Genomic DNA, 26,104 nt, shown 5'->3' with positions numbered 1-26,104 from the left:
CACAGCGCCACTTCCGGTTTTCTGGTAGTTTATTGGAGATAGGAGTCTCACGGTCTCTCCTGCCCGGGCTGGCTTTGAACCGCGATTCTCAGATCTCAGCCTCCTGAGTAGCTAGGATTACAGGCGTGAGCCACCAGCACCCAGCTTGTTTTCCTTTTTTTGAGGCAAGTTCTTGTGACGCAGCCCGGCTTGCCGCAAACCTGCCGTCCCCGGCCGCGGACTCGAGCTGGGCTCGCAGGCGTGCGCCGCCCCACTGCCACTGTTGCCAGCACACGCATTAGCCCCAGAGAAGCAGGAAACGAGGCCTGCGCTTGGGACGGGAGCCGCCGCGTGCCATGTTGGCCACACCTGGCACGGTGAGCCCCGTCCCTGGCTGGGGACAGGCGGTGAACCTGTGCCCTCGGCCAGCAGAGGGAGTCGGTGCCCGTCCACCAGCCTCGGCTGGCACACGCAGAGGCTGCTGCCCATCAAAGCCGGGCCGGGGGCTGGCAGGGGGCTGGCAGGGGGCTGGCAGGGGGGAGCTTTCGGGGGGCTGGCAGGGTGAGACTGGCAGGGAGGTCTTGCAGGGGGCTGTCAGGGGGGCTGGCAGGGGGTTGGCAGAGGGGGCTGGCAGGGGGCTGGCAGAGGGGACTGGCAAGAGGGGCTGTTGGGGGCTGTCAGGGGGTTGGCAGGGGGGCTTTCTGGGGGGCTGTCAGGGGGTTGGCGGGGGGGGCTGGCCTCTGGCTCCTGGCTGGAGGCCACCACCAGTTCACCTGTCCAAGATGAGAGAGGAATGGGCAAACTTTTCCAAAGCCCTGCTTTGGCAACAGGCATTTTTTTTTCAAGAGTCTAAAAGACTTTTCCAGAAGCCCCATAGCAGTCTATGTCAGGTTTGGGTTTGGCATGAACAATTGGAAGGTCAATGCAGAAAACAAACCAACCCAACCCAGCAAAAGGGGCCAGACTCAGAACTTCCTCTACAAGGGATTTGAACTCAGGGCCTAGTACCTGAGAAGTAGGTACTCTATCACTTGAGCCATACCTCCACTTCTGGCTCTTTGGTAGTTCATTGGAAATAAGGGTTTGTGGACTTTCCTGCCTGGGCTGGCTTTGAACCACGATCCTCAGATCTCGGCCTCCCGAGTAGCTGGGATTACAGGTGTGAGTCACCGGTGCCCAGCTGAGACTCTGCGTTTCTAACAAGGCACAGCCAGGCTGCCCGCAGCCGGGGGACGAGGTGTTGGGGGCCTGTGGGGTTTTGTTGAGGTCTAGTTGTTTCAGGAAGTGATAGAAATTCTCACAGGGTGACCTGGGCCCCAGCCTCTTCCCCAGCGCTGGGCTAGGCCCGCGCCGCAGCCTCCCGGAAGCAGAGATGGTCCCAGACAGCTGAGATCCCGAGAGAAGGTTTTAAATGTTTATTGTACAGATTGTGTGGACTTGCCCATAAGAGATACATTAAGGACACTTTAGCAATCAAATCAGTGTGATTGGACCAACAGCAGCCGCCGGCGAGGCCCCAGCTCACGTGCGGCACAAGGAACGGTTACAACCAGCTTTTGTACATCGGAGGCAGTGAAACACATCATTTTTCATAGAAAAAAAGCGCACACACGAACCGCGGGCCGTGGGCCTACAGCTAATTGAAAACTCAGATCACCACTGGGCAAAGCCTGAAGCCGAAGCGAACCCCAAACCCGGCACTGCGGCTGGCTTGGTGTCCCTTCGGGGCACAGGCCACGTCCCGGGAGCGCGGGGCCGGCAGCCCACGGCTCCGCTCTCTGGGTAGGAGGTTCGAAGGAGTAGCTTTCTGAAGACAAACGGTTCCAGTTCCACACTGTTCACGGGGACAGCAAGCCAGCTGGGCTCCACCACAGAACCCGAAACACTGAAAAGGACTCACACCAGAAGTTTCCACTCACCCCTGGGCGTCTGCCTGGAAGTCAGTCCATTGCCCTGGCCTGGCTCAGGGCACCCTCACTAGAGACCCAGGGAAGATGCATTCGCCCGGCTCTCCCTCCCTCTCTCCCCTCCCCGCTCCCCCCAGCCTGTGCACACCTGCATCCAGATGTTCACCGCTAACTAGACGCCAAAGAGACTGCCCAGCCCCTCTGCCGTGACCGACGGTGTGAAGAGCCAATGCGGGAGGGGGTACAGCAGCCCACCAGGTACAAAAAGCAGAGAAATCCTGCTAGGTTTTGCACAGTGGAGCGAAGAGCTGAACTGTTACAAAAGCCATCCAAGTGCTTCTGCATGGGTTCAAGAACTTCTCAGAGCAGACCCGGACCCCGCCCGAGCGTCCAGGGCTCGGCCCAGTGCACTGCAGTTTTCTTCCTTTCTCCTCCGTCTTTTGCCTAAGAAATGTGCTGTTGGAGAGTGGGCTGCCATTGGGAAGCGGGGTTCACCCAGTGGTCTCCCGGCTGGCCTGCTGGGAGGGGGAATTTACCTCTGCTGTTCACCCAGGGTGTCTACGTCCCTGGGGGCCATGGTGGAGCTGCACCAGCCACACAAGCCAGAGCTCGCCACACGCTGGAGCCTGGCAGACGCTGGCAAGGGCAGCGTCCCCAAAACTTAGCAAGGGTGCCCCTCGCGGCCCTGCCTTTGTGGTTTCATAGCCACAAACCAAGCCTCTAACCTCTGTGAGGAGTGTGCCCAGAAATCCAGCTAAACTAGGTCACTCAAGATGGGGGGGGGTAGAGGGGGAAACTGTCACCTTCCCACAGCAACGGCCAAACAACTGCTCCGAGGCCTCTCCAGGAGCTGTGGGGGCCCAGGGGCCCAGAAAGGACGGACGCTTGCAAAGCAGAGTCCTGACACCGAAGCCAGCGGAGTCGGGCAGGAGCCCCAGGGAGGATGGGAGGAGGCTCCGGGTTGCCGGTCCTCGTGGAGACCGAAAGTCACGGCAGGAAACAGACAGGCCACGAGAACCAAGCGGGGACAGAGACGGGATAAACCAGCACTGCTGCGTGAGGACTTGGTGCACGCGGCCACCGCAGGCCGCAGCCTGGCTGGAGTTAGGGCGCCACCAGGGCAGAGCCGGAGCCCCTCAACCCTCACCAGCCCCATGTGTCTGACCAGCAAACATTAAACCTATGCTTCTCCATTGGAAGGGATGGACGGTGGTTCTTTATTATTTTTTTAAATAACCTTCTTACTCTGCATCTGTGCCTGTTCCCTGTACCTCTCCCCACCCCGACACTACTCAGACTCCGCGTTCTCGGGGGGCTTAGAGTCCTTCCCCTCCCCCCAAGAGAACACATGACAAGACCCTCATCATAACTGTCCTGGGCCAGGGCAGGGTGTGGCTGGAGTGATGAGAGCCAATTTGGCAAGTCAAGGCCCCAAGTTCGAATCCCAGTATCACCAAAGTAAAAGAACCGGGCTGGATCCCTAAAGGTCAGAGGCTGCTGGATGGAGACCCTGGCCCCAGCAGGATGGAGACCCCGGCCCCGGCAGCCCAGTCCCCAGTCAGCTGTCCAGCCGAGACCCGGGGGCACTGCTCCACAGTGAGCCTCAGGCCAGGGGTGTGACATCAGACACCATCAGAAGCAAGTCTCCCGGCCGCCAGGTCCCCGCCCACCCCCAATGACAAAGTGAAAAGAGAAAGCAAGACCCCGAAGCCCCGTGGACGTGGACGGCGTCCTGGTCCCGGCGCTGCGCCTCCGCTCACGGCCTGACCTCAAAGATCCGGAAGGCCTTGCCATCCCGAGGCTCGCTCAGGCTGCAAGAGAAAGGGAGAGCTGTGAGCGGAGGCATGGGCGGGCGCCACCTGGTGCCCACGGTGCCTGGCTGTCCAGGATGGAGCCCGGCTGGCAGCGAGCCACACAGCCCGGCCGCCAACACCCGCGGCCTTGGCCGGACAGCCTCGCTCTGAATCTGGGTCAGGACTGTGAAGTTGTTCTCTTTGAACTCCAGGTTTGCTGACTCACGTCTGGCCACCTGGACTGGGTCTCCAGGATGGGGGCTCGCTTCCCGCTGCTCCCTGGGCGTCAGTCACGCGGTGGCACGGAGGGGCTGTCACGCCCGGCCCTGCGTCACCTCCCCGCGGTGTGGCGGAGGAAACCGAGGCATGGAGCCAGGGTCACTCGGACGGTCAAATCCACCCTCTCAGGCTGGGAGCTAATTCCTGCAGCCTTCCAGGCTTTGCAGACAGCTTTATGAGCTGGGTGTGGTGGGCCCTGCCTGTAATCCAAGCTAAAGGCGGAGATTGGGAGCCTCATTTTGGTACACATATGGACACGCGTGCCCACGCGCACACATACAAACACTCGGAAATCCTCTATCAGACACAGTTTGCAAGCGCTCTCCCAGGGTAGCCTGGCTCTTCATTTCCTTAATGCCGTCCTTTCAAACACAAAAGTCTTAAACTGTGATGAAATCTGACTCATTGGTTTTTCTCAGTTATAGATGATACTTCCGACATTCTATTTAAGAAATTGTTGTCCAATGCAAGGATTAGAACTCAAGACCACAGGGGTTTAGGCCTTAACACTCAGGTCTGTGAGCCAGCTACTTCCGACATTCTATTTAAGAAATTGTTGTCCAATGCAAGGATTAGAACTCAAGACCACAGGGGTTTAGGCCTTAACACTCAGGTCTGTGAGCCAGCTTCCATTTGAGTGGGGGGGGGGGACAGAGGCCAGCCCTGAGTTTAGGGGTAAAGGTGCAGCCAGGTTCATGTCTGCCTAAAACTCAAACAGGCCCCCTTCATCTGCAGTGGGGTGTGCATCAGCGTGCTTCCGCCACGTGGCTCCTGTGAGTGATTCAGGGGCCCTGCAGGCTCCCGGCAAGCAGACGTTTGCCTAAATCCCACATGTGGTGCGCAGGATCATAGAGGGTAGAAAGCTCTATGTTCGGGTTTGGTCTTTTTGAGAACCCTCCACACTGACTTCCATAGTGATTGCACTGGCTTCCATTGGAAGAATAACAGCTTCTCAGCCTTTGACCAGATGACCTTTCCCTGCAGACCCTCCCCTCCCACCCAGGGGCTGTGCACGGGACGGCGGGCTCTGTGCTGCACCTTCTGTTTATTACCACATGTTAGAACGTGTTCCTTCTCTATCTATAAAGGAATCCCAGGGAGGGAAGGGATGACATCGTCCAAAAAGAAATGTACTTGTTACCTGACTTATATAACTGTAACCTCTCTGTATGTCTGACCTTTATAATAACAATCACAAGAAAAGGAAAAGAAAAGACAAAATCCCACCGGACGCCAGTGGCTCACGCCTGTCATCCTAGCTACTCAGGGAGGGGAGCTCTGAGGATTGTGGTTTGAAATCAGCCCTGAATGGGAAAGTCTGTGAGACTCTTTTCTCCAGTTAACCACCAAAAAGCTGGAAGTGGAACTGTGGCTCAGATGGCAGAGAGTTACCTTTGAGCAAAAAAAACCCTAAGTGATAGCACCCAGGGCCTAAGTTCAAGCCACTAACCAACACACACACCCACACACACACCCACACCCACACACACACACACACACACACACACTGGCACTTGCCAAAGTGCTCCCAAGGGTTAAACTCAGTGACAGCACCAGGGCACAATGAACGATGAATAACCTGCCGCAGACAGCAGCTCTCCACTCCCCGCTGGCCAGCGCACCGCTGGCGCTCTGCTTACTTTGAGTGAGCTCAAGTGCTGATAAATAAGCCAGCCATGATTTATAAACACAATTTCCTTCAGACAAGACTCTGCACAGTCCCCGGGACTGCACAGCTGGCCGGACTGGGGAGGGGACCCACTGCCCTCTGGGGGCAGCTGCTCGGATCCCACTTGCTTTCCCGCCTCTCCCCACCCCCCAGCATGGAGCTCCTGGCTACCCTGGGATTGAACCCTGGAGGCCAGCATCAGATGGGGCTCTGCAAGAGGAAGCCAAGAGCCACACACAGCAGAACCCCCGCCACCCTTGGCCAGCGACTCCGCCTGGCCGAGGGATGGAAGGAGACAGAGAGGACCGGGGTCGCCTGGCTCCGGCTGGCTTCCGGAGCTCTGGTCTCAGCCCTTCCTTGAGTTCCAGAGCTGGGTGATTTCCCTGGGTTCTCTGCCTAGACAAGCAGCCCAGGAGAAGCACAGGGTCGCAGCTCCACGGGGAACACGACACGGAGGGGCATGCGTAGGCAGGACAGTGGCCCTCATCTCCACCACGCGCAGCCCACCGGCAGCCAGTCGCCCATCTGGACTGCATGAGGCTGTTCACTTATTTTTTTGTTTTTACTCTCTCAAAGTTCAGAGGAGGAGGAGGAGGAAGAGGAAAGAAGTGGAGGAGGGGATAAGGAGATGAGAAAGAAGATGAGGCGGCGGGAGGAGGCTCGGGGAGGCCCGGAGAGGGGCCAGCTGGGGCTCTGCCAGGCCCCGGGAAGCAGCTCCCTCGGGGGCCTGGAGGGCCGGGCTGGCCTGGATCCCTCCGTTCCCCGTGTCCTGCCTCTCGGGGAGGAAGGGCTCACTGCCATCTGGCTCCTGCTGCTAGCAGTGTGGGCAGCGAGAGGACAGCTGGCTCCGGAGTAGCATCCTGTCCATCCTGGAGGGCCACGTGCGGGCAGCTGGCCACGGGAGCCCAGAGCGAAGCGCACAGCGGACAGGGAGCCCTGACCACCCTGCCTCGTTCAACCAGATTCCATCTTCACTGCTAGAAAACGTCACTGCTACATCTCTGCATTATGCGTCTCTCCACATGACCCCGTGTGACCGAGGGTAGTGCTCTGTGCTCTGTGTATGCACACGCACACACATGTGCACACGCACACATGCGCCTGCACGCATGCACAGGCTGCCTTCTCTTAAAGGGACACAGTGCTCGGCTTGGCCAGTATCTTGTCTCCTGCCTATGAAACCAGCGAGATTTCCCTTCATTAAGTTTTTTTCCCAATTGGGGAGCAGAGCCCCAGGAGATAGGAGCGCCCGGGCGGCCCTGGAACGGGAGGTCCTCACACACAGGGGCCCTGGGCTCCCAGAAGTTGGAGGTGGCCCAGTGCCAGCAAGGGGCAGCCTCTGGGGACCTGGGCCGCGGGAGATTCTGGACTTGATTTTCACTTTCTATAAAAGAGACTTCAATGATAAAATCCTCTGCTCTGGTGTCCCCCGATTCCTCTGCCAAAGCCCTGACCCCCACTCCCCAGTCTCAGGCTCTGAGCTTGGGGACAGCGCCTTAGAGTGGCTGGGGTCGGGGAAGTTATTGGATGGTCACGTGAACGCACAGGAAGAGCCCTCTGCAAGCTGAGAGAGCGGGAGGGAGGGAGCAAGGGAGAAACAGAGGAGGGGAAGAGGGAGAGATGACGGAGAAAGAAAGAGGCACCATCTAGAGCTGGAAAGTCCGTACCGACCAATACTGGGGTCCTATTAGCTTTATGGGAAAAAAATGCACCTGCATGCACACACACACCTGTGCATGCACACTCATACACTCGTACACTCGTATACACACACACACACACACACAGTGAACAGAACAGTAAAGGGACCAGGAGGCTACACCAAAAAAAGGAAAAAAATCTGGGTTCCTCCTCTGGGGACAGCCACAGGTCACCCCCTGCTCTTTGGGCTTCTATAATAATGTTCCTACAGGTTCTACATTTTCTACACAAATGTGTGATGGTAACAAAAGGAAGACAAGAAGCCAGAACCCAGTCAGCTCCTGGAGAGTTGACGTGGGAGTGCCCGTCAGGCAGAGCGTGTCCAGGGCGGGCCCTACCTCTCCGACGTCACGCCGTTCCGCAGCGAGCCGACGTATCTGGGCTTGCTGTTCACGGGCATCACGTCCACGTAGCCGCCGCTCTCATCACGGATCACACCGGCGTGCACAGCTGCCTTGCAGATGCTGGAGCTCTGAGACACAGGGGCCCGAGGTTAGGGCTGGCCGGCACCGACCATGCGGGGCTCGGGGAAAGCCCAGCCCCACCCCGACTCAGGGTCTCTCCACACACCGTTTACTCAACATGGGCCAGCCACGGGCCAGCCAGGCTGTGTCCCCAGAGTGTGGCAGGAGAGGAGGCCTCTGGTCACTGTGCCACTGACTTGTCTGCTGCCGGCCTCTAGAGGGAAGCCTGGAGGCCAGCCCTTGGTCCTCCATTCTGAGGAAAAGCTAGTGCCCGGAGCAGCGGGCACACAGCCAGAGCTGGGCTGGATGAGCCAGAAAGCCCACCAGCGAAGGACACAGGCCAGTCGAAGCAAGAGTCTGTCACCACCTCCAACCCGGCGTCCTCGAGGGCTGGCCCTGACCCCAGCGTCCTCCTCGCCTGGCGGGTCCAGCTCCACCGCACCGTGGGTGGGGCCCGGATGCCCGCACAGGTGGGAGAGCTTAGCCAAGCACCGGGTGAGGTGTGTGTAGGGGGGGAGGGGGAAACAGGTGAGGACGCGGAGGCTACCCAGCATTCCACACTGGAAAATGCGCCGGCCAGCAAGGTCAGCCGTCCGACCCTGCCCCGCCCAGATGCGGCAAAGCCAGAGGCTGAAGTGCCAGGACGGCACCTCTGCGCGCCAGCATCTGCGGTGCTGAGGCCCTTCCGTCCCAAAATAAACCTCTTAGCTAAACAGACATTTTCCAAAAAGCATCACCATTTCCCAGAATCCAGAGTGACCCAGAAACCGAGGCCAGCAAAGAGCCGTCTTCCTCCCTTCTCTCTCTCGCTCTCTCGCCCTCTCACTCTCTTTCTCTCTGCGTTTTCTCCCTCGTGTTTTTTCTTTCCTTTCCTTTCGAAGATTTTTTTTTAGCATTGCCTGGATGGTAATCTTGAGTTGTGTATTCATTCAACAAACACTCAGACTAAGCAATTCTTGTATGCCACATTCTGCCCCCAAACTCAGAGCCCTAGCGGATGCTTTGAAGACCACACCCAGGATTTCGCCGCACACCTGCGGCTGGCGGCGGAGCTACAAGCGCAGGTGCTGGTGCGAGGCGCGCAGGGGCGCAGGTGCTGGTGCGAGGCGCGCAGGGGCGCAGGTGCTGGTGCGAGGCGCGCAGGGGCGCAGGTGCTGGTGCGAGGCATGCAGGGGCGCAGGTGCTCGTGCGAGGCGCGCCCTCCTCTGCGTCTGCTTTGCTGGGGGGTTTGAGGCAGGGGATTCTGAGCCTTGTTTTCCACCCAAGGAGGCCTAGAGAGGGTGGTTGTTTTTTTTCCTTAATGACTCTAAACTTAGGAAATATTGGATAAAAAGTAACTATGTATTACTTCTAAGTGTCAAATTCTTGTGTTTCTTTTTGCTTCATGAGTTCAGCAGCAGCTCTGACTTCCAGGTCTTCTTCGCATGTGTTCTTGCTTCAGGAATCATGTGGTCCCATCCAGTGTGTTTAAATTCTACACCACCAGCAGGACTCTCACCCCTCCTCCCTTATTTTTTTGCACCTGACTGGAGTCGCTTTACCCATTCTTTTATTCTTAAATCACTTTCAAACGCACAGTCTCTGCCTTTTAACTGTAATGTGTGGTGCAAACACTTCACATCACAACTGATACACATCCTCTCGATTACTCATAAAAAAGTCTGAACACCGAGAACTCAATTTTTGCTACACAGCTTTCCGGAAGGAGAAAAAAGCCTCATAAAGAGGGAAGAAAAAAGATATGGGGGAGGGGAAGAGCTGAGCCACAAAGGCGGTCCGGCTTCTCAGCCCCACGTGACCACACGTGCCAGGATCTGGAGAGATGGGAGGCAGGTGGACACAGTGGAGGTGGGGAAGGGGATCACTAAATGGAGCTGAGAAAGGGCTGTGTGCACCGCCAGCAGGAGCCCAGAGAGGCTGGTCCGGTGGTGACATTCCTGGCCTAGAGGACCCCAGCTCTCGGCTGCTCCCGAGAGGCCAACGAGCTGGAGGAAGCCCCCCGCCGCGGGCAGCCGCGCAGGGCCGCTCACTCCCTGAGCGTGGACCTCTCCAGGGACCGGCCACGTCCAGCGGCTCAAGGGCAAAGCACCCGGTTGGAGTTAGGAGGGAGGGGCAGAATAAGAGACCCAACACCGTGGTGGACAGGGGTCGTCTGTGGGAGCATGCGATTTCTGTAGCGGTTCTGGGGGACTCTGGAAAGATGCGGGCGCATGTAGGAAGATGGAGTTTGTAAAGCAGGGAACTTTCCAACTGAAGGGTGGTTTGGTAAGATGAGGCACACGAGCCCCTGACTGCCCACGCTGAGGCTCCCACAAGCCCCCGAGTGTCTGCAGGGGGGCACCAGGGCCACAGAGACCTCGGTGCGAGTCTGGCGTCGGGCTTTGTGGGACCTGAGGGGCACGGGGGGTCCCCATACTCACGTCGGCATAGATTTTGGTTCCAAACACAGAGGCCCAGTAGGATGGCTGGTCCCGACAGCCGGCAGGACAGCGGATCCTGGAAAGGAAGCGGCGCTTGTGAGAAGGGAAGGGGGGTAACCGAGACACCCAGATATTCCGCGCTGGTTCTTTCCATTTAAATTTTTTGGGGGGGTCCGATTGTGGGGCCTGAACTCTGGGCCTGGGTGCTGTCCCTCAGCTCTTCAGCTCAAGGCTAGCACTCTACCACTTGAGCCACAGAACCACTTCCGTGTTGTTTTCTGTTTGCTTATGTGGTGCTGAGGAATCGAACCCAGAGCCTCATGCATGCAAGGCAAGCGCTCTACCACTGAGCCACCTTCCCAGCCCCTTTCCATTTAAATTTTGCGATTTAACTTTCTAGATGAAAGAAAGGCATGTCCTTTAAGATCACACACACACACACACACACACACACACACACAGATATGCCGAAGCAAAAAGCAAAAGGGAATCAAAGACCCCAAAGAGACAGGGTAGATTGTGTCTGGGTGTCGGTTAGTTCCTCCTGGGGTACAGTATGCAGACTGTGATCACACTCTGTGAAGGTCACTTCTGGCCGCAGGGGGGGTGGGGGGCGCCTCACTTTAGTGACTCATGGAATATTTCAAGAAGGGGTGCTGATAACCTGGGGTGGCCTGGCCAGGCCACTGCTGCTTTGAGTCCTGGAACTGGGTGGGACCGGGTGGCTGGCGAGCTGCTAACCAGGAAAAAGCCAAGCTTAAGAAAAGGCCGTTTGTGTTTATCTAGAGCACTCGACCACAGGAACCAAGACACCAAAATGGCACCCGGAAACCATCTGGCCAGACACAGACAGGCTTCTTGGGGCTAAGGCAGCTCTTAGGGGGAGAGTAGGGGACAGGCAGGGAAAGGGGGTGTGTTTGTGTAGACCTCTTAAAAAAAAAAACTTAAATTTTCCTACTTGTGCCCCGCTCTGCGGCCAGAAGTGACCTTCACAGAGTGTGATCAGTCTGCATACCGTACCCCAGGAGGAACTAACCGACACCCAGACACAATCTACCCTGTCTCTTTGGGGTCTTTGATTCCCTTTTGCTTTTTTGCTTCGGCATATCTCCGTGTGTGTGTGTGTGTGTGTGTGTGTGTGTGTGTGTGTGTGTGTGCGCGCGTGTGTGTGTGCGTGTGCGTGTGTGATCTTAAAGGACATGCCTGTCTTTCATCTAGAAAGTTAAATCGCAAGTCAGAAACTTACATTTTGGACCCTTGTGCTCTATCAAGTGTTTCTTCGTATTTTTCTGAAATCATTTCCTTGTCCTGGAATCTAAATCTCTTGCACTAAATCTAAAGGAGCACTGGAAAGAGACCACCAGGTGGCGGCAGGGCTGGGCGGCCACGGCCCAGCCCGGGGCTTCTGCGCGCTTCCTGGCCCAGGCCAAAGTGGCTGTCCTTGTCACCCGAGTGTTGGAGGCCTGGCAGCCCTGGCTGAGCCTCGGCCACTGCAGAGCGGGAACACTTTAATCCCAGCCTGGTCCCACGGTGCTCAGACACGCTTGCCCTCCAGGGTCCCTCCGCTGGAGGGGAGTGTTGGGGACGAATATCACAGGACACCCCTCTGAGGGGGCGGGCCTGCTCCAAGAGCCACCTTCCTGCCCCCCCGGCACTGGACATGGTCAGCAGCAAATAGGGGAGCACTGACCACAGAGCCTGACCTGGGCTGGGCGCTGCGTCCCTCACCCTGGGGGCAGGCACTGAATCTCTGCTCACAATGGGTGGGTTTTATTTTGTACCTCAATTTAAAAAATTTAGCTGTTTCTAGAGAAATCCATAGAAAGTATGAAAACATTAAGTATAAGGTAGTAAGCTAAATTTAAAAGGGACAAATATGACAAGTAGCTCCCAGAGATCTAGAAGAGTCTCTGGAGCAGAAAGGTCAGGGTTGAGAGTCGGGGACCCTAAGGGGGAACCAGCACGCTCTTGGTGACATTTGCAGGGTTTGGGGACCCAGGACCCCATGCCTACCAAGGGGCTGGGGAATTTCTTTTTAATGCTCCTAACCAACCTTCTCAGGGAAGGCCCAAGCTCGAAGTGACAGACCCCCAGGTACAACCTATCTGGCCATGCCAAGAAATGCCCAGATCAGGTGACAGCCCTGGCCCACCAGACAAGAGACCCCTGGCCAGCCGCCCCTCCACCTTACCGCGGGCAGTGGGTGGCCGGCTCCTCAAATGGGCAGAGCTGAGCGACCGTGGTGTAGCAGTCCAGGTCCTGCTCTACAAACAGGAGCACAGAGCATGCGTCAGGCCCCGGCAGCCCGGGAAGTGCTTGGTTTCTCAGGGACCCCCCGTGCTGGCTGTGTCCATTGGGCTTCTGGCTTTGCAGCCAGGCAGCTTGGTAGGCAGATGGGTAGCTGAGGGCCCTGAGATGGGGCCCGGTGAGCACCCCGCTCAGGCCCCTGGTCTAAGACAAGTGGCAGGCCCGCCTCCTGCCCCTGCTGCTGCCTCCTGGGGCAGGTGGCAAGCTCCCTCACAATCTTTGCTCCTCAAACAACAGCAGCGCCAGCACCCTGGACTCGCAGCCGCCTGGCCTTGTCTGACCCAGGGTTAGACTTTTCCTTTTTTTGAATTTTTCTTTGTGATGGCTTCTCACGACGTGGCCCGGGCTGCACAGAACTCTCGGTTCCCCTCCCCCGGCCCCTGGAGTCGCTAGGCTTAGAGGCGTGTGCTAACTACTACTCTACCTGGCAACCTTCTCATTTCCACCTTGGTGGGTCTGTTTCAAGACTAGCCAACCCTGCCAGAGTGGCAGAAGGCAGCCACGGGACATGTGTAAACAAATGGGCGTGGCTGTGTCCCAATAAAAACTTCATTAACAAAAACAGGTGTTGGGCAGAGCTGGCGGAGCACGTGCTCCAGTCTGTCCCAGGGGCAGCCAGGGAATTCCGTAGCCACCTGACAAGGGGACTCACTTTCTTAGCTCTAGTGCACCTTAGGTCAAGTTAATGCTCTTAAAACATTTTTTTTTTTTGGGTCCAGTCGTGGGGCCTGACCTCTGGGCCTGAGCGCTGTCAGCTCAAGGCTAGCACTCTACCACTTGAGCCACAGCGCCACTTCCGGCTTTTTTCTTTTTGCTTATGTGGTGCTGAGGAATCGAACCCAGGGCCTCAGGCATGTAAGGCAAGTGCTCTACCACTGAGCCAGCTTTCCAGCCCCCTCTTAAAACATTTTTGAAGATGTTTCTCTGTATTTTTAATTTACTTAAAAATATTTCGTAATTAGGGGGGAGAAAATCATGACTCCACACTTTGTGAGGGCAGCTAGCCGGCTGTTTCTGCCCCCAGGTCAGTGACGAGCCACCTCCCCTACAGAGCAGAGCATTCTGCAAGCAGAGGCCCAGGCAGACCACTGCTCAGAGGTGGCGAGGGCACCCCACCCTGCCACAATAACACCCGAGCAGTGGGAAAAGCTGGGCAGGGTCAGGCAGTGGCTCACACCCGTGACCTCAGAAAGATGCGTTTTCAGGCCAGTCTGTCATCCCAGCTCCGGTGGGAAGTGTAAGATCGATGGGCCACGGTCCTGATGGCCAGCCAGCTTACCTTCCACCTTGGACACCTTGAATGAACTGGAAGGCTTGACTTTGCTGGAAGGGAAGATATGGGGTCAGTGCACACAGGAGCCCTGCTCCTCTAAAGAATCAAGTCCAGACCCCACTTCCCTTCTCCAGCCATAAGAGCTTGACAGTTCTTAGAATATTCTAGAACAAGGGATCCTGAACCTCTTCCACCAAGGACTTCTCCGCCAGCCCGGTGAAGTCTACAGACTTAGAATAAGTGTTTCACACGCATAAAGTGTATCTCAAACGTCACGCGGGGCAGCAGTGGTTACTGGTGTCAGGAGTGGAGGAGTTTGGCTTTCACTACAGCGGGGCGGCCTGATGAGTGTGGGGAATGGTGGGATCCAGACTCGCTCCTCCACTCCCATTATTTCAGGTTATGGCAGCAGGACCTGTTCCCAATAGTCTGTGGCAACTGGTCCCCGGCGGGGACGTCACCTGCCCTTCCAGCACTCAGGAGAGGACAGACCGGTGGGGACAGAGCTGCACGGCGGCAGGTGCTGCCCACAGGGCCGCGGGCTCCCTGGAGGAAAGGACTCGGCCCGCCTGGAACCCGGGCCTTTGGCACACCTCGAGACCCAAACACTCCGCGGACACCCCACCGTATGGCCATCCTTGCAGCCGAGGGCTGGTGTCGGCCACCCAGCCGCCCCCACTGGAAAGCCCTTGGCCTCCACGTCAAATGCCCTGCTCTGTGTGGCTGCCCGGGCCTCTCGAGAAGACAAGATGGAGGGTCAGGACATTCCTTGCAGCTGGCGGAGACTTTCCCAGGGGGAATTAGTCATTGTTTCGTGATGTTCAAGTGACTCATACGACCTCACAACCACTGCTGAGTTGGTCTCCAGCCTTCCTGGGTTCAGACCCCGGCATGAACACCGACCAGGGACCCCAGGGGCCTGCGCCCAGGGGAAGGCCCAGCCGCTCTCAGCCGTGGATGAAGCCCCTGGTCTGGGGGCAGCACTCCGATGCTCAGAGATGGTGGCCGGAGTCAGCGGCCAGCCTGCTGTCCCAGAGTGGACAGGCCGGAGTCAGCCCTGAGTCCAGCTTTCTTCCCTATTTCTCAGCAACACCAGAAAGGGGCACCGCAGGAGCCCCAGAGCCCCTACCTTGTGGACTGCACGCCATTGCTCTGGGTCTTCTGGAAGGACGTCACCATCCCGGTCCTGGTGATGTCCACCAGGCCCCCTCTGTCATCCAGGACGCCGTCATGGATGGCGGCCCGGCAGATGCTGGACGCCTGTGGGTGGGGTGGGGTGCAGTCATGCTCTGAATTAATCCTCATCAGAGACACCGAGATTCTTGTCCTCCGCCGCCAAGAGCCAGCCAAAGCTTGTCCCGCCTCGGCGGGCACCTCTGTCTGACCAGGTCCTTGTTCCCAGCTGCTTATCTTTCTGGACTCACCCGGGCTGCAGCTGCAGCTGCGGCTGCCAGGGAGAAGAGTCACCCACGGGAGAGTGCCAACCAACACCCAGGAAGGGCACCTCCTCCCTCAGGGTCAGCCCCAGCCCTGCCTGCAACAGCCCCGCTGCTCCGGTCAGGTCCCCACGCCAGCTCTGACCAAGGAGTGAAGAGGACACCTCCTGGGAGAGACCCAGTCCCCTTTAAACATGTCCCCACCAAGGGGTGGGGAAGTAGCTCAGTGGTAGAGCGCTTGCCTCGCATGCATGAGGCCCTGGGTTTGATTCCTTAGCACCCCATAAGCAGAAAAAGCTGCGAGTGGTGCTGTGGCTCAAGTGGTAGAGCGCTCGCCTTGAGCTGAGGAGCTGAGGGACAGCGCCCAGGCCCAGAGTTCAGGCTCCATGACTGACAAAAAAAAATTTTTTTTTAAAATGTACCCACTGAAAGAAACACAGAGCACACGTACACTGTCATAAAGCTGAGATCCAATCACCTCTGCAGGGTTCCTGAGACAGCCTGCCGGGCACTGGTACCTGCAAGGAGAAATCAAAGCTGCTCTGAGAGGGGCTGGGAAGGTGGCTCAGTGGTAGAGCGCTTGCCCAGCATGCAGGAAGCCCTGGGCTCAATTTCTCAGTACCACATACGCAGAAAAAAGCCAGAAGTGGCACTGAGGCTCAAGTGGCAGAGTGCTAGCCTTGAGCAAAAGAAGCTCAGGGACAGACAGAGCGCAGGTCCTGAGTTCAAGCCCCAGGACTGGACAAAAACAAAACAAAAACTAAAAGCTGCTCAGAGATTAAGTACCCTGATTAAATCTCATCATTACTGACCATGTGTTTCTTTTTTTCCTTCAGTAGCTCCATTACTCAGTCTGGAAACACTTCTTTAATGAAGATTCTAGTCCTGTTGCGTACATGCAACCCAGAGCCTAGTGCTCTACCCCAAGCTACACCCCCAGCTCCAGCCTCGGACCCCAGCACAGTTTACACAGGTGCAGACCCTGAGTTCACATTCAGGCCGCTTGGTGTGGCCTGGAGCCGTGGCAGGTGCCCCGGGGCAGGACAGGTGACCCCCCTCACCTGTTACACGTGGACCCTCTACACTTGTCCCTCAGCATGGTGTCACAGCCGACGACCTGGGCTAGGGGAGAGATGTGGAGATAAATGTCCGTCACGGTAAGAAACCAGGGGGCAGCCCCCCACTCCCAGGAACCTTCTGGAATGTTCTGGAACTCATGTCAGAACCACAGCAAGGATTCTCAGGGCTGCCCTGATAGATGGAGGTGACAGGCTTGTGAGCCAACGGGATGCAGGGCATGTGTGCCTCCCCCAGGGGGGCCTGGGGGGCCTGGGGGGACCCAACTTCCACCCAGGACCCCTTTGAAAGGACACCAGAAAGGTCCAACTTTAAAACACCTGCCCAGGAAAAATGCCACCCAAGCACCCCTCCACCCATGCCTGCTTTTAATGACTTCAAAAGATCACTTTCACCAGTGGCTCAGGCCTGTAATCCTTGCTACTCTGAAGGCTGAGATCTCGTGTTTGAACCCAGCCTGGGCATGAAAGTCCAGGAGACCCTTATCTCCAATTAACTACCAAAAAGGCAGACGTGGAGCTGTGGTTCAAGTGGTAGAACACCAGCCTTGGGTATTGTGCTCAGGCACCAAGTTCAAGTCCCAGGACACACACACACACACACACACACACAAACACTATATATATATATATATTATATATATAATATATATATATATATATATCTTTTTCAGCTACCCCCCATACACACACCTCCTCCCTACTGTCAACCTGAAGGATTTCAGCCCCCAGCTCCCCACTTTCTGAGGCAGCTCAGAGGGCCCTGGGGGGCAGGGGCCGACTCACTCATGTAGCGGATGGAGGGGGTCTTCTTGGGTTTCGTGGGTCTGTACACCCTGGGGTAGATCCAGTCAAACTTCCCCACGGGCTCGGGGCCTGTCTCCACCTCGTTCATGTCGTCTGTCTCCGGCTTGGGCTTGGAGGGCTCTTCACAGTGGCCAGAGAGGATAACAGAGGGGTCAACCAAAGCGCACTTGATGAAAAGCAACTTCAAAACCAAGCTCGTGTGGAGGTTTGGCTTCTCAAAGAGCTGCCTCATCAGCGAGGGGTGGAGAGGGGCGGAGAGGGGCAGTTAGGTGGAATTTTACCAGCAAGGGGGGGGGCCGCCATTTGCTGTTTGCCTTGGACCCCAGCGCGGTGGGCTAGCGGTGGTGAGCAGCCTGGCTCCCTACCCGGCCCCCAGGCAGACGCAGCCCCTGGGGTAGGAAGGCATTGCTCACCAGCCTCCATCTTCCTCCCTTCCCCCCAACCCCCCCACTCCCACCCCAGCACACACTGTACTCTTACTGCTGTAGCTACAGCCAAGGATTCACACTTTAAGGCATCTACAGTAAACGGAGTAAATTATACTAAGGAAGTGTTGGCTCATTCCTGTTCATCATGAAAGACCGCCATAGGCTAAGGTGTGGCTTAGCACCTGCCTAGCAAACATGAGGCCCTGAGTTCAAATCCTAGTACTGCCAAAAGAGAAGAAAAAGAAGAGGAAAAGGAGGAGGAGGAGGAATACAACTATAAATTGTGAATTCCAGCCCACGCAGAGCCTGAGAGCTATTTCTGGGTGCTCCATGGCTTCATCACAAAATGAGCTGAAGTGTGTCCCTGCGGGCTGGCTGTCTTACAGTAGCTGCTCCTCACCCTCCACAGAGCTCTGGGCAGAAATACCCCAAGTCCAAAGTGTACCAAACCTATACGTGTGCGCGAAGACCCCATCACCACGGCGGGAAGCCCCCACCCCTGCACCCAGCCCTCACACCACCACAAAGAGAAAAGCAAATCAAAGAACAAAACAAAGCATGGCTTAGACACTGGTGGCTCACGCCTGTAATCCTAACTTCCCAAGAAGCTGAGATCTGAGGATCGTGGTTCAAAGCCAGCCTAGGCAGGAAGTCCATGAGACTGATCTCCCTGATTAAACAGTAAAAACCCAGAAGTAGAGCTGAAGCTTAAGTGGTAGAGTGCTGGCCTTGGGTAAAGAAGCTCAGGAAGAGTGCCCAGGCCCTGAGTTCAAGCCCTAGGACCAGCACACATACAAACACACACACATCCAAGCATGGCTTGACTGCATGTGTTCTGACTACACACCACTGTAAAATCAAATCACGAGACAGGTATCAGTGGCTCACGCCTGTCATCCAAGCTACTCAGGAGGCTGAGATCTAAGGATTGTGGTTCAAAGACAGCCCAGGCAGGAAAGGCCATGAGAATATTTATCTCCAACTAACCACCAGAAAACCGGAAGTGGTGCTGTGGCTCAAGTGGTAGAGTGCTAGCCTGGAGCAGAAGAGCTGAGGGACAGCGCCCAGGCCCAGAGTTCAAGCCCCATGACTATATAGCACCAAAAATGCATGAATAGATGAGATTAAGAATGATCCCCTGGAAACTGCAAGATTTTTAAATTCTTCTGGTGCCGGGGTTTGAACTCAGGGCCTCGTACTTTCTAGGCAGGCCCTTTACCATTGATCACCCCTCTAGCTCTTTTTGAGTTATTTTTCAGCTAGGTATTCACACTTTTTGTCTGGGGATCAGCCTCAGCCTCTCATCCTCCTGCCTGCCTCCTGTGTGGCTGGGACCGCAGGTGTGCACCACTGTGCCATCTTGTTAAGATGGGTCTCCATGACCTTCTGCCCGGGCTGGTCTTGAATCACATTCCTCTCAGTCTCTGCCTTCTGAGTAAACTGGGATTGCAGCATGAGCTACCGTGCCGTCCTTTGCAGGCCTCTTTGTGTTTGAGAGTTAAATTCTATGTGTCATTAGGTCCCATGGACCCCTCAGCCCTCGGTCCATTGCTAAAGTAACGTGCTCTCTTCACTGAGGGGAGCTGGGTGTCAGTGTGTGCACAGCTAAAGGTGTCAGAAGGGAGCTTGTCCAGACTGGGGGCTCTCCGCTGCTTCCCACCGCCTCACCCCACGCTAGCCCTGTGCCAAGAGGAGAAAGGATGGGGAACAGAGGTTAAAAGGGAGGCCCCACCCCGTCCTCAGACCCCTAGCATGCGTACAGCTGTGATTCCACCCGCTGTAAATCCAGCCTGCACCCAATACCCAGCCACCCACAGTAGCTGCTCAGCAAAATTCACGGAGTGATAATCCAGGCCCTAGAGAATTCTGTCTCCTAAAGAAAACAAACGAGGCCTGGGAAGGTGGCTCAGTGATAGAGTGCTTGCCTTGCATGCCTGAGGCCCCGGGTTCGATTCCCCAGCACCACATAAGCAAAAAGAAAAAAGCCGGAAGTGGCACTGTGGCTCAGTGGTAGAACGCTAGCCTTGCATACCTGAGGCCCCGGGTTCAATTCCTCAGCCCCACATAAGCAAAAAGAAAAAAGCCGGAAGTGGCACTGTGGCTCAAGTGGTAGAGCACTAGCCTTGAGCTGAAGAGCTGAGGGACAGTGCCCAGGCCCAGAGTTCATGCCCCATGACTGGACCCCCCCCCAAAAAAAAGAAAACAAAAAGAAACAAGCATTGAACAATTCTCAGCCCGTGTGGCGATGTCATCTCACTAAGAAATCAAAACATCAAGCAAGCCCAGGGCTCGCCTCACGCCTGCAATCCCAACTACTCAAGAGGCTGAGATCTCAGATTCTTGTTCAAAGCCACCCTGGACAGGAAAGTCTATGAGGCTTACATCCAACAAACCACCAAAAAGCTGGAAGTGGAGCTGTGGCTCAAGCGGTAGAGCACTAAGCTCAAAACCAGTGCCCAGGCCCTGAGTTCAAGACCCAGGACTGGCACAAAAAATAAATATCAAGCCACAGTGATCACTGTCTTTCCCCTAGTTCCACCAGACGACCCCACATCCTGCCTGTTGGGGAAAGTACTGGAAAGTACTGGAAGAGGGTCGCCCCCATCTGCCTCCCACACCCTACCCACTGCCCTGCAAGATGCGTCGATGGAGCCACAAGAAACACAAATCCCAACCACAGACTCTGGGCAGCCCTGGCCCTGGAGAAGAGAAGAATATCAACTCCCAAGGTGAGAGTCGCAGGAGGCAGGGAGAACGCGAGCTAGTCACCAGAGCAGGTAACGTGGACGCTGCCTAAACCTCCAAGGATGCTGACGCAGGCAGGGGTGGGCACACCCTGACCCCCCCCCAGCGTGCCTGGGCCTCCCACCTGCTGGCCAGCTGCAGTCAGAGCTGCAGTGGGGGAGAGCGCGGGGAGGGGCTTGGTGCACACACGAGGTGAGGGACAGGGACAAGCTCTAGAAGGGAGTCCCCACGGGCACTGTGTATGCGTGTGTATGGGTGCGTGTGTGCATGGGTGTGTGTGTGTACGCATGCATGCGTGCGTGGGTGTGTGTGTGCGTGCATGTGTGGGTGCGTGCGTGTGTGGGTGTGTGTGTATGCATGCATGCGTGCGTGGGTGGGTGGGTGTGCGTGCGTGGGTGGGTGCGTGTGTGTGGGTGTGTGTGTATGCATGCGTGCGTGCGTGGGTGTGGGTGTGTGCGTGTGTGCATGCGTGCGTGTGTATGTGTGTGTACGCATGCATGCGTGCGTGGGTGTGGGTGTGCATGCGTGCGTGGGTGTGTGTGTACGCATGCATGCGTGCGTGGGTGTGGGTGTGTGTGGGGTGTGTACGCATGCATGCGTGCGTGGGTGTGGGTGTACGTGCGTGGGTGTGTGCGTGCGTGTGCGTGCACAGCCCCACCCGAGCCCCTGAGCTCGTCTGGAGCCTCACACTGTCCTTTGCTGTGTATTTCCTGTTCCATCTCCCCTGTTAGGCGTGGTCTATGGCCATGAGCACTGATCTCTGGCGTCCGGCCAGAGCGCGGATGGGGCGTCCCTGGGCATCTGGGTCTCCAGAGGGGGGAGGAGCTCTGTTTCCCGTTCACCTGTGGCCCCGTGGCTCGGGAGGGCTCTCCGGGGTGGGACGCTCACTCCACCTACCTCGGTAGCAGAGATTGTTCCTGCAGCCTCCTCCAAAGCTAGGCGGACACTCGGAGCAGGGCCGGCCGGTCTTGTAGGGGGCTTCTCCGATCCAGTTCCCCCTGAGGACAGACCAGCAAGGGGGTCAGCAGAGCCGCTCCCCGGGACCCAGGACCCGAGCACAGCCCCAGCTGGCTGGGGAAGAAGGCGCGCACAGGGCACACACAGGGAGCCCAGGGAGCCCGGAGGCCCCGGGAACTCCAATGCCAAGACCTCACTCGGAACTCGTCAGCCCTGGGAGAGGAGCAGATGCCAGACTGGGGCTGAACAGTGGGCAGCAGCCAGGCCTGGGCTCAGCCATCTGTCCTGGACGGACTTTGCATGGAAGGAGACAAGGACGTCAGCACTGAAGCCACATCTCGTGTCTGCTGGAGTCAGGGCTGGCAGCGGGGTCCCCCGGGGAGGACCCCACGTGCAATCAGGACGAAGTCAGAGGTCGTGAGGGTGGGCTCCTGCTCCCGTCAGCTGAGACCCAAGAAGGCTACGGGAGCCTGAGAGAAGGTGGCCGCCAGGCCCGACCCCAGCAACTGGCCAGGGGACAGCCAGCCAGGGACACCCTGAGCACGCAGGCCCGCCCACCACAGGTCACGCGTCTCCCAGGAAGGAGAGGGGACCGTGCTAAGGAAGGTTGGGTTTGGTTTGTGTTGGGTCTGCCAGGCACGTGTCTCAGGCCTGTAATCCTGGACACTCGGGAAGCTGAGATCGGAAGGGTCGTGGTTGGAGACCAGCCTGGTGGGAAGGTGGAGCCGGGCATTGTGGGGTGCGCCGGCTGGGCCACGGGCCGAGGGGGCGCCTCGCGGGGTATGCTGTGCCCAGGCACTCAGCTGGGCGGTGAGAAGCTATCTCACAATCACCAGCTCAACACAGGGCAGAGGGGAGCGCCCTGCCAGTGGAGGAGGCCCAAGTTCACACCCCAGTACCTCGAAAAGCCAGTAATGTCCCTCACTCCCCCCGCCCCCAGGAATCCCACTGCGGCCGGAGCCCCGCAGACCCCAGCGCCCCCCAGCGGTGATGGCGAGGATCGTCCCAGCCACGGCCGATAGTGACTTCATCCCCCTCCCCCCACACACACACCCAGGCCACACCGGAGGGCCTGTGGAGCCTCTACTCCCCCCCCACCTCAGGGCTCCCCTCCAGGCCAAAGGAAACGAGCTCATTCCTGCCTCCCTCCCTCACCCAGCCCACTGGGCAGCGCCCCGGGCCGGGCCAGCGGCCAGCCCGAAAACCACAGGCTGCGACCGCAACGCGCAGCCTGCCAAGGGTCAGGCCTGAGCCTCGATGAGGACAAAGGGGAGCACTAAGGGCACGGGGGTTCCGGGAGGCTCTGCATGCCCCCCAGTCCAGACTGTGTACGCGGCTCCTGGGTGCTATCTATGGAATGTTTTGGAGGAAAGATGAAAATACCACCAAGGCAGAGGCTGCGGGCTGCCCACACCACAGCCAATGGGGCCAGCGGGGCAACACGATCCCCACCTATGATTGGTCCCATTCCGGCCAGTGACCAGGGGAAAGTGTGCCGGGCTTGGAACTGCTAAGGGGACCTCCCTTTCCTCCCAGGCTACTTCTTTCTGCTTGGGAAGTGCTCTGCAGCCACTTTGGGTCCAGGAGGAAAGAATGGGACAGTGGAGAGAGAAAAGGCCCGAGTGCTATGGACACGGCAGAGTTACCCGCCCCTTGTCACGGGAGATGGCCTAGAGCTCTCCCTTGAGGCCCGCGTTAGTGGTGTGACACAGCCCCACAGCCACGGCAGCTCGGTCTTACTTGGGGGAGTAATTGCAGACGAGGTAGACGGCATTCTTCCACACGTCGCCCCAGACGTTGATGGTCGGGCAGGTGTGCACGGCACAGCCGATCTTGTTGGTGGTGGCCCAGACTATCTGGAAAGACAGCAGGTACGCGTCACCGCTCGAGGGGCCGGGCGGCTGGCCCCAGGCTGGCTGGAGGCCAGGGCTCCATCTCCTCCACGCGCCCGGACAGCGTGAACACACGCATCTCCAGAGCACACACATGAGCACGTCACACCCAACAGCAGAAGCGCCCGCCGTGTGAAATCCCCACACAGGTCAGGGCCTTGTGCTGAACTCCAGGAGACGGCGTGAAGGGAGGGCCCCGCCCGGCGGGGCCGGGCCGGGCACGGCGGGGCGTGGGCTGGCCGGGTACCTGCGTGTAGTGGGTGCACATGGCCCCCGTGCAGCGCTCTGGGCACCAGGGGTTGCACTCATGCGGGTAGGGGTAGGTGTAGTCCTTCACCTCGTCGTACCAGGACTGCACGTGGAAGCCGGGAGAGCGGTACCTGTGGGCAGAGCTCAGTCACATCTCACCCCTGCACGGCAGCGGTGAGCCCTGGGTCGGTCCTCAGGCCTGGGCTGGCCACCCAGGTCCTTTGCCAACTACTTGGAAGTGTTCCTGGCCCCTTGCCTCAGTCTCCCCACAGGCCTAAGGTACCGTTACCTGCCCAATCGCATACTCGCCTTGCTGGGGGCTTGGCTTGACCCCCCAGAACAACACAGGGGTTCACATGCACACACCCTCCCCCACCCCAACCCCCTGCAGCTTGATGTCCAGGACACACACACAGGATCACCCCCATGTGGTCAGGCCCTGCCTGGCGCCCGGCCCCACGCAGGGGCGCATACCTGCCCCAGTGCACAGCCAGGTTCTGTCCGATGGACACGAGCAGGCTGGACGGCCCGTGCTCCCAGACGCACTCCTGGGCCCAGGCCGCCGCCGACCTCTCCAGCTCTTCATCCCAGGTCTGCAGGGGGGAGGAGAGACGGGCAGCAGGGTCAGGAACAGGGAGGCAGGGAGCAGGGGCACCCAGTTACCCAGGGGCGGCCGGAAGCCACAACCTCCACCCTGCAGCCGGGCCCGGGTGTGGTGGGAGCTCCTGCTCTGGGCAGAGCCTCCACCCTCAGCCTCCGGCGGGGGGGGGGGTCTCCCTCCCAGGCCCCTGCTCAGACACCCACTGCCTGGAGAGGGACCCCAATGGTGACAACATACACCAACGTTCTCCCACAGGCCAGGGAGGGTCCCTCAGCAGCGTGCAGCATCCTGACTGCAGGTGTGAACGAGGCCTGGTTTGGCAGGGACTGCAGCCCCCCGGCCTCCCCCAGCCCCTCCTGCCCCTGGCCCCCTGGGCCTGCCTGCCACGTCCAGGACAGGCTCGTGTCCTGCCCACAGGGCAGCAGCCTCAGCCCCTCCTTCCAGGGAGAGAAGTGGATTCAGGGCGTGTGTGCACACCAGGCAGGCCCGGCCGAGACGCTGCTGGCGCTGTGGCCTCGGGTGCCGGCTTGGCCTATCTGGGCCTGTCTTCTCATCTCTTAAAGGGTGGTGCAAAGGTTCCAGGACAGCAAGCCTCAAAGGAGGCCTGGGCTGGCGCAGTGCCGAGGGCGCCGGCTTCCTCCAGCACCAGCTAGCCGCCCTGGCTGTACATCTGCCGTTCTCCAGGGCTGACCTCCTTAATTCCCGCAACAAGCCCTTGGGCGTGTGGCAGACGGAAACCAAACCAAAGCCTGGGGCTTGGGAAAGGGTCAGCAACAAACCCGAGGCCACCAGCCAAGAAATCAGAACTGCAGTGACCTGGCCCTGAGGCTTCCTGCCACCACCATGTCCCACCCGGACGTCAGTGAGCCACAGTGTGGGAAGTGGAATGGCTCACTCGGGAGAGCACCAGCTTTGAGCAAAAAAGCTAAGCAAGCCGGGCACCAGGGGCTCATGCCTGTCATCCTAGCTACTCAGGAGGCTGAGATCTGAGGATCACAGTTCAAAGCCAGCCCGGGCAGGAAAGTCCGTGAGACTCTTATCTCCAATAAACCACCAGAAAACCAGAAGTGGCGCTGTGGCTCAAGTGGTAGAGCGCTCGCCTTGAGCTGAAGAGTGCAGGGACAGCACCCAAGCCCAGAGTTCAAACCCCATGACCGACAAAAGAAAAAAAACGCTAAGTAAGTGTGCAAGATCCCCTGAGTTTAAGCCCCAGAACCAGCAACACACACACACACACACACACACACACACACACACACACACCAGATGGACAGGGCTGGTCCTTGGAGACCTCGGTGTCGTGGAGAGGACTGGTACCCGAGGGCCACCCACAAGCTCTCCCAACTACCTCCACAGCTGACCAAAAGCAGGGCTGGCTTCTGGGTAGGGAGACAGGTGTCACAAAGGTGACCGGCAAGGCAGCCTTTGCAGGGTGAAGCCAGGCGTGTTCGGCCGAGGCTTGGGATCGGGCCCCGGGCCGCTGTCCCACCCAGCCCCAGTGGGGGCCGCACCGCTCACCATGTGCTCCATGTTGGAGGCCGGGGGGTCCACCTGGCCGCGCAGCTTGTTGTGCAGCCTGAGGATCTCCTCGCGGTCCTCCCGCGGGATGGCCCGGCGCACGCGTGTGTGGGGCTCGGCCGGCTGGTACTTGCGGAGCAGTGTCTCCAGGTGCGTGGCATTGGGCAGGAAGAAGCCTTGGGCCCCGCACAGCAGCAGGGCCAGCCCCAGGGAGAGGGCGACGTGGCTCATGTTTCCACACCTGCAGCCTGGGCTCTTCACACAGCTCTGGGAGGAAGACAGGAAGCAGGGAGAAGCCCAGTTAGTACCCAACCAGGGACAGCGCCCAGCACACAGAGCACAGCAACCGGGGCCTTGGGGATGGAGGGCGTGGCCAGGCCTCCTGGGCGCTCCTGGCCCTGCCTTCAAGCTGCCGTGCCCAGGGGCCCTTGCCTGGCCCAGGCTGGGGCGGGGAGACCGGGGGGCCTGGTCCCAGGGCACCTGGGGAAGGAATCGTCTGTCTTGGAGATCCGCTGGTTAAGGACATCGAGTGTGTCTGCAAAAGCGCAGAGCCCTCACTCTTATGATGCTTCCAGTGCGAAGGGCAGGGACAGGACCGTCCCT

General features: G+C 58.2%; 1 protein-coding gene across 1 annotated transcript; it reads right to left on the bottom strand.

Annotated features, from left to right (window-relative positions):
* Window positions 1–2,688: 2,688 nt before the first annotated feature.
* Window positions 2,689–25,764, bottom strand: Crispld2 (cysteine-rich secretory protein LCCL domain containing 2). Its single transcript, XM_013012985.1, has 14 exons — window positions 25,502–25,764; window positions 23,857–23,975; window positions 23,381–23,513; window positions 22,982–23,097; window positions 21,182–21,282; window positions 17,091–17,231; window positions 16,290–16,350; window positions 15,680–15,746; window positions 14,922–15,052; window positions 13,799–13,842; window positions 12,404–12,476; window positions 10,213–10,288; window positions 7,667–7,800; window positions 2,689–3,697 (listed from the first exon to the last, which is right to left on the bottom strand). Exons 1-14 carry the CDS (start codon window positions 25,730–25,732, stop codon window positions 3,643–3,645), a joined length of 1,482 nt encoding a protein of 493 aa, XP_012868439.1. The 5' UTR covers window positions 25,733–25,764; the 3' UTR covers window positions 2,689–3,642.
* Between the last annotated feature and the right edge of the window lie 340 nt (window positions 25,765–26,104).

Source organism: Dipodomys ordii, unplaced genomic scaffold, assembly GCF_000151885.1.
Source record: "Dipodomys ordii isolate 6190 unplaced genomic scaffold, Dord_2.0 Scaffold18, whole genome shotgun sequence".
In the NCBI taxonomy this organism is placed as follows: domain Eukaryota; kingdom Metazoa; phylum Chordata; class Mammalia; order Rodentia; family Heteromyidae; genus Dipodomys; species Dipodomys ordii.
The sequence above is the reverse complement of the archived record's forward strand: the minus strand, read 5'-3'. Positions and strand labels throughout refer to the sequence as shown.

Coding starts and splice junctions, on each gene's coding strand:
- Crispld2 (XM_013012985.1), bottom strand. CDS start 25,732: ATGAGCCACGTCGCCCTCTCCCTGGGGCTGGCCCTGCTGCTGTGCGGG. Junction 17,232..21,181: donor GAACAATCTCTGCTACCGAG/GTAGGTGGAGTG, acceptor GCCACTGTGAAG/AGCCCTCCAAGCCCAAGCCG. Junction 3,698..7,666: donor AACGGCGTGACGTCGGAGAG/GTAGGGCCCGCC, acceptor TTTCTCTTGCAG/CCTGAGCGAGCCTCGGGATG.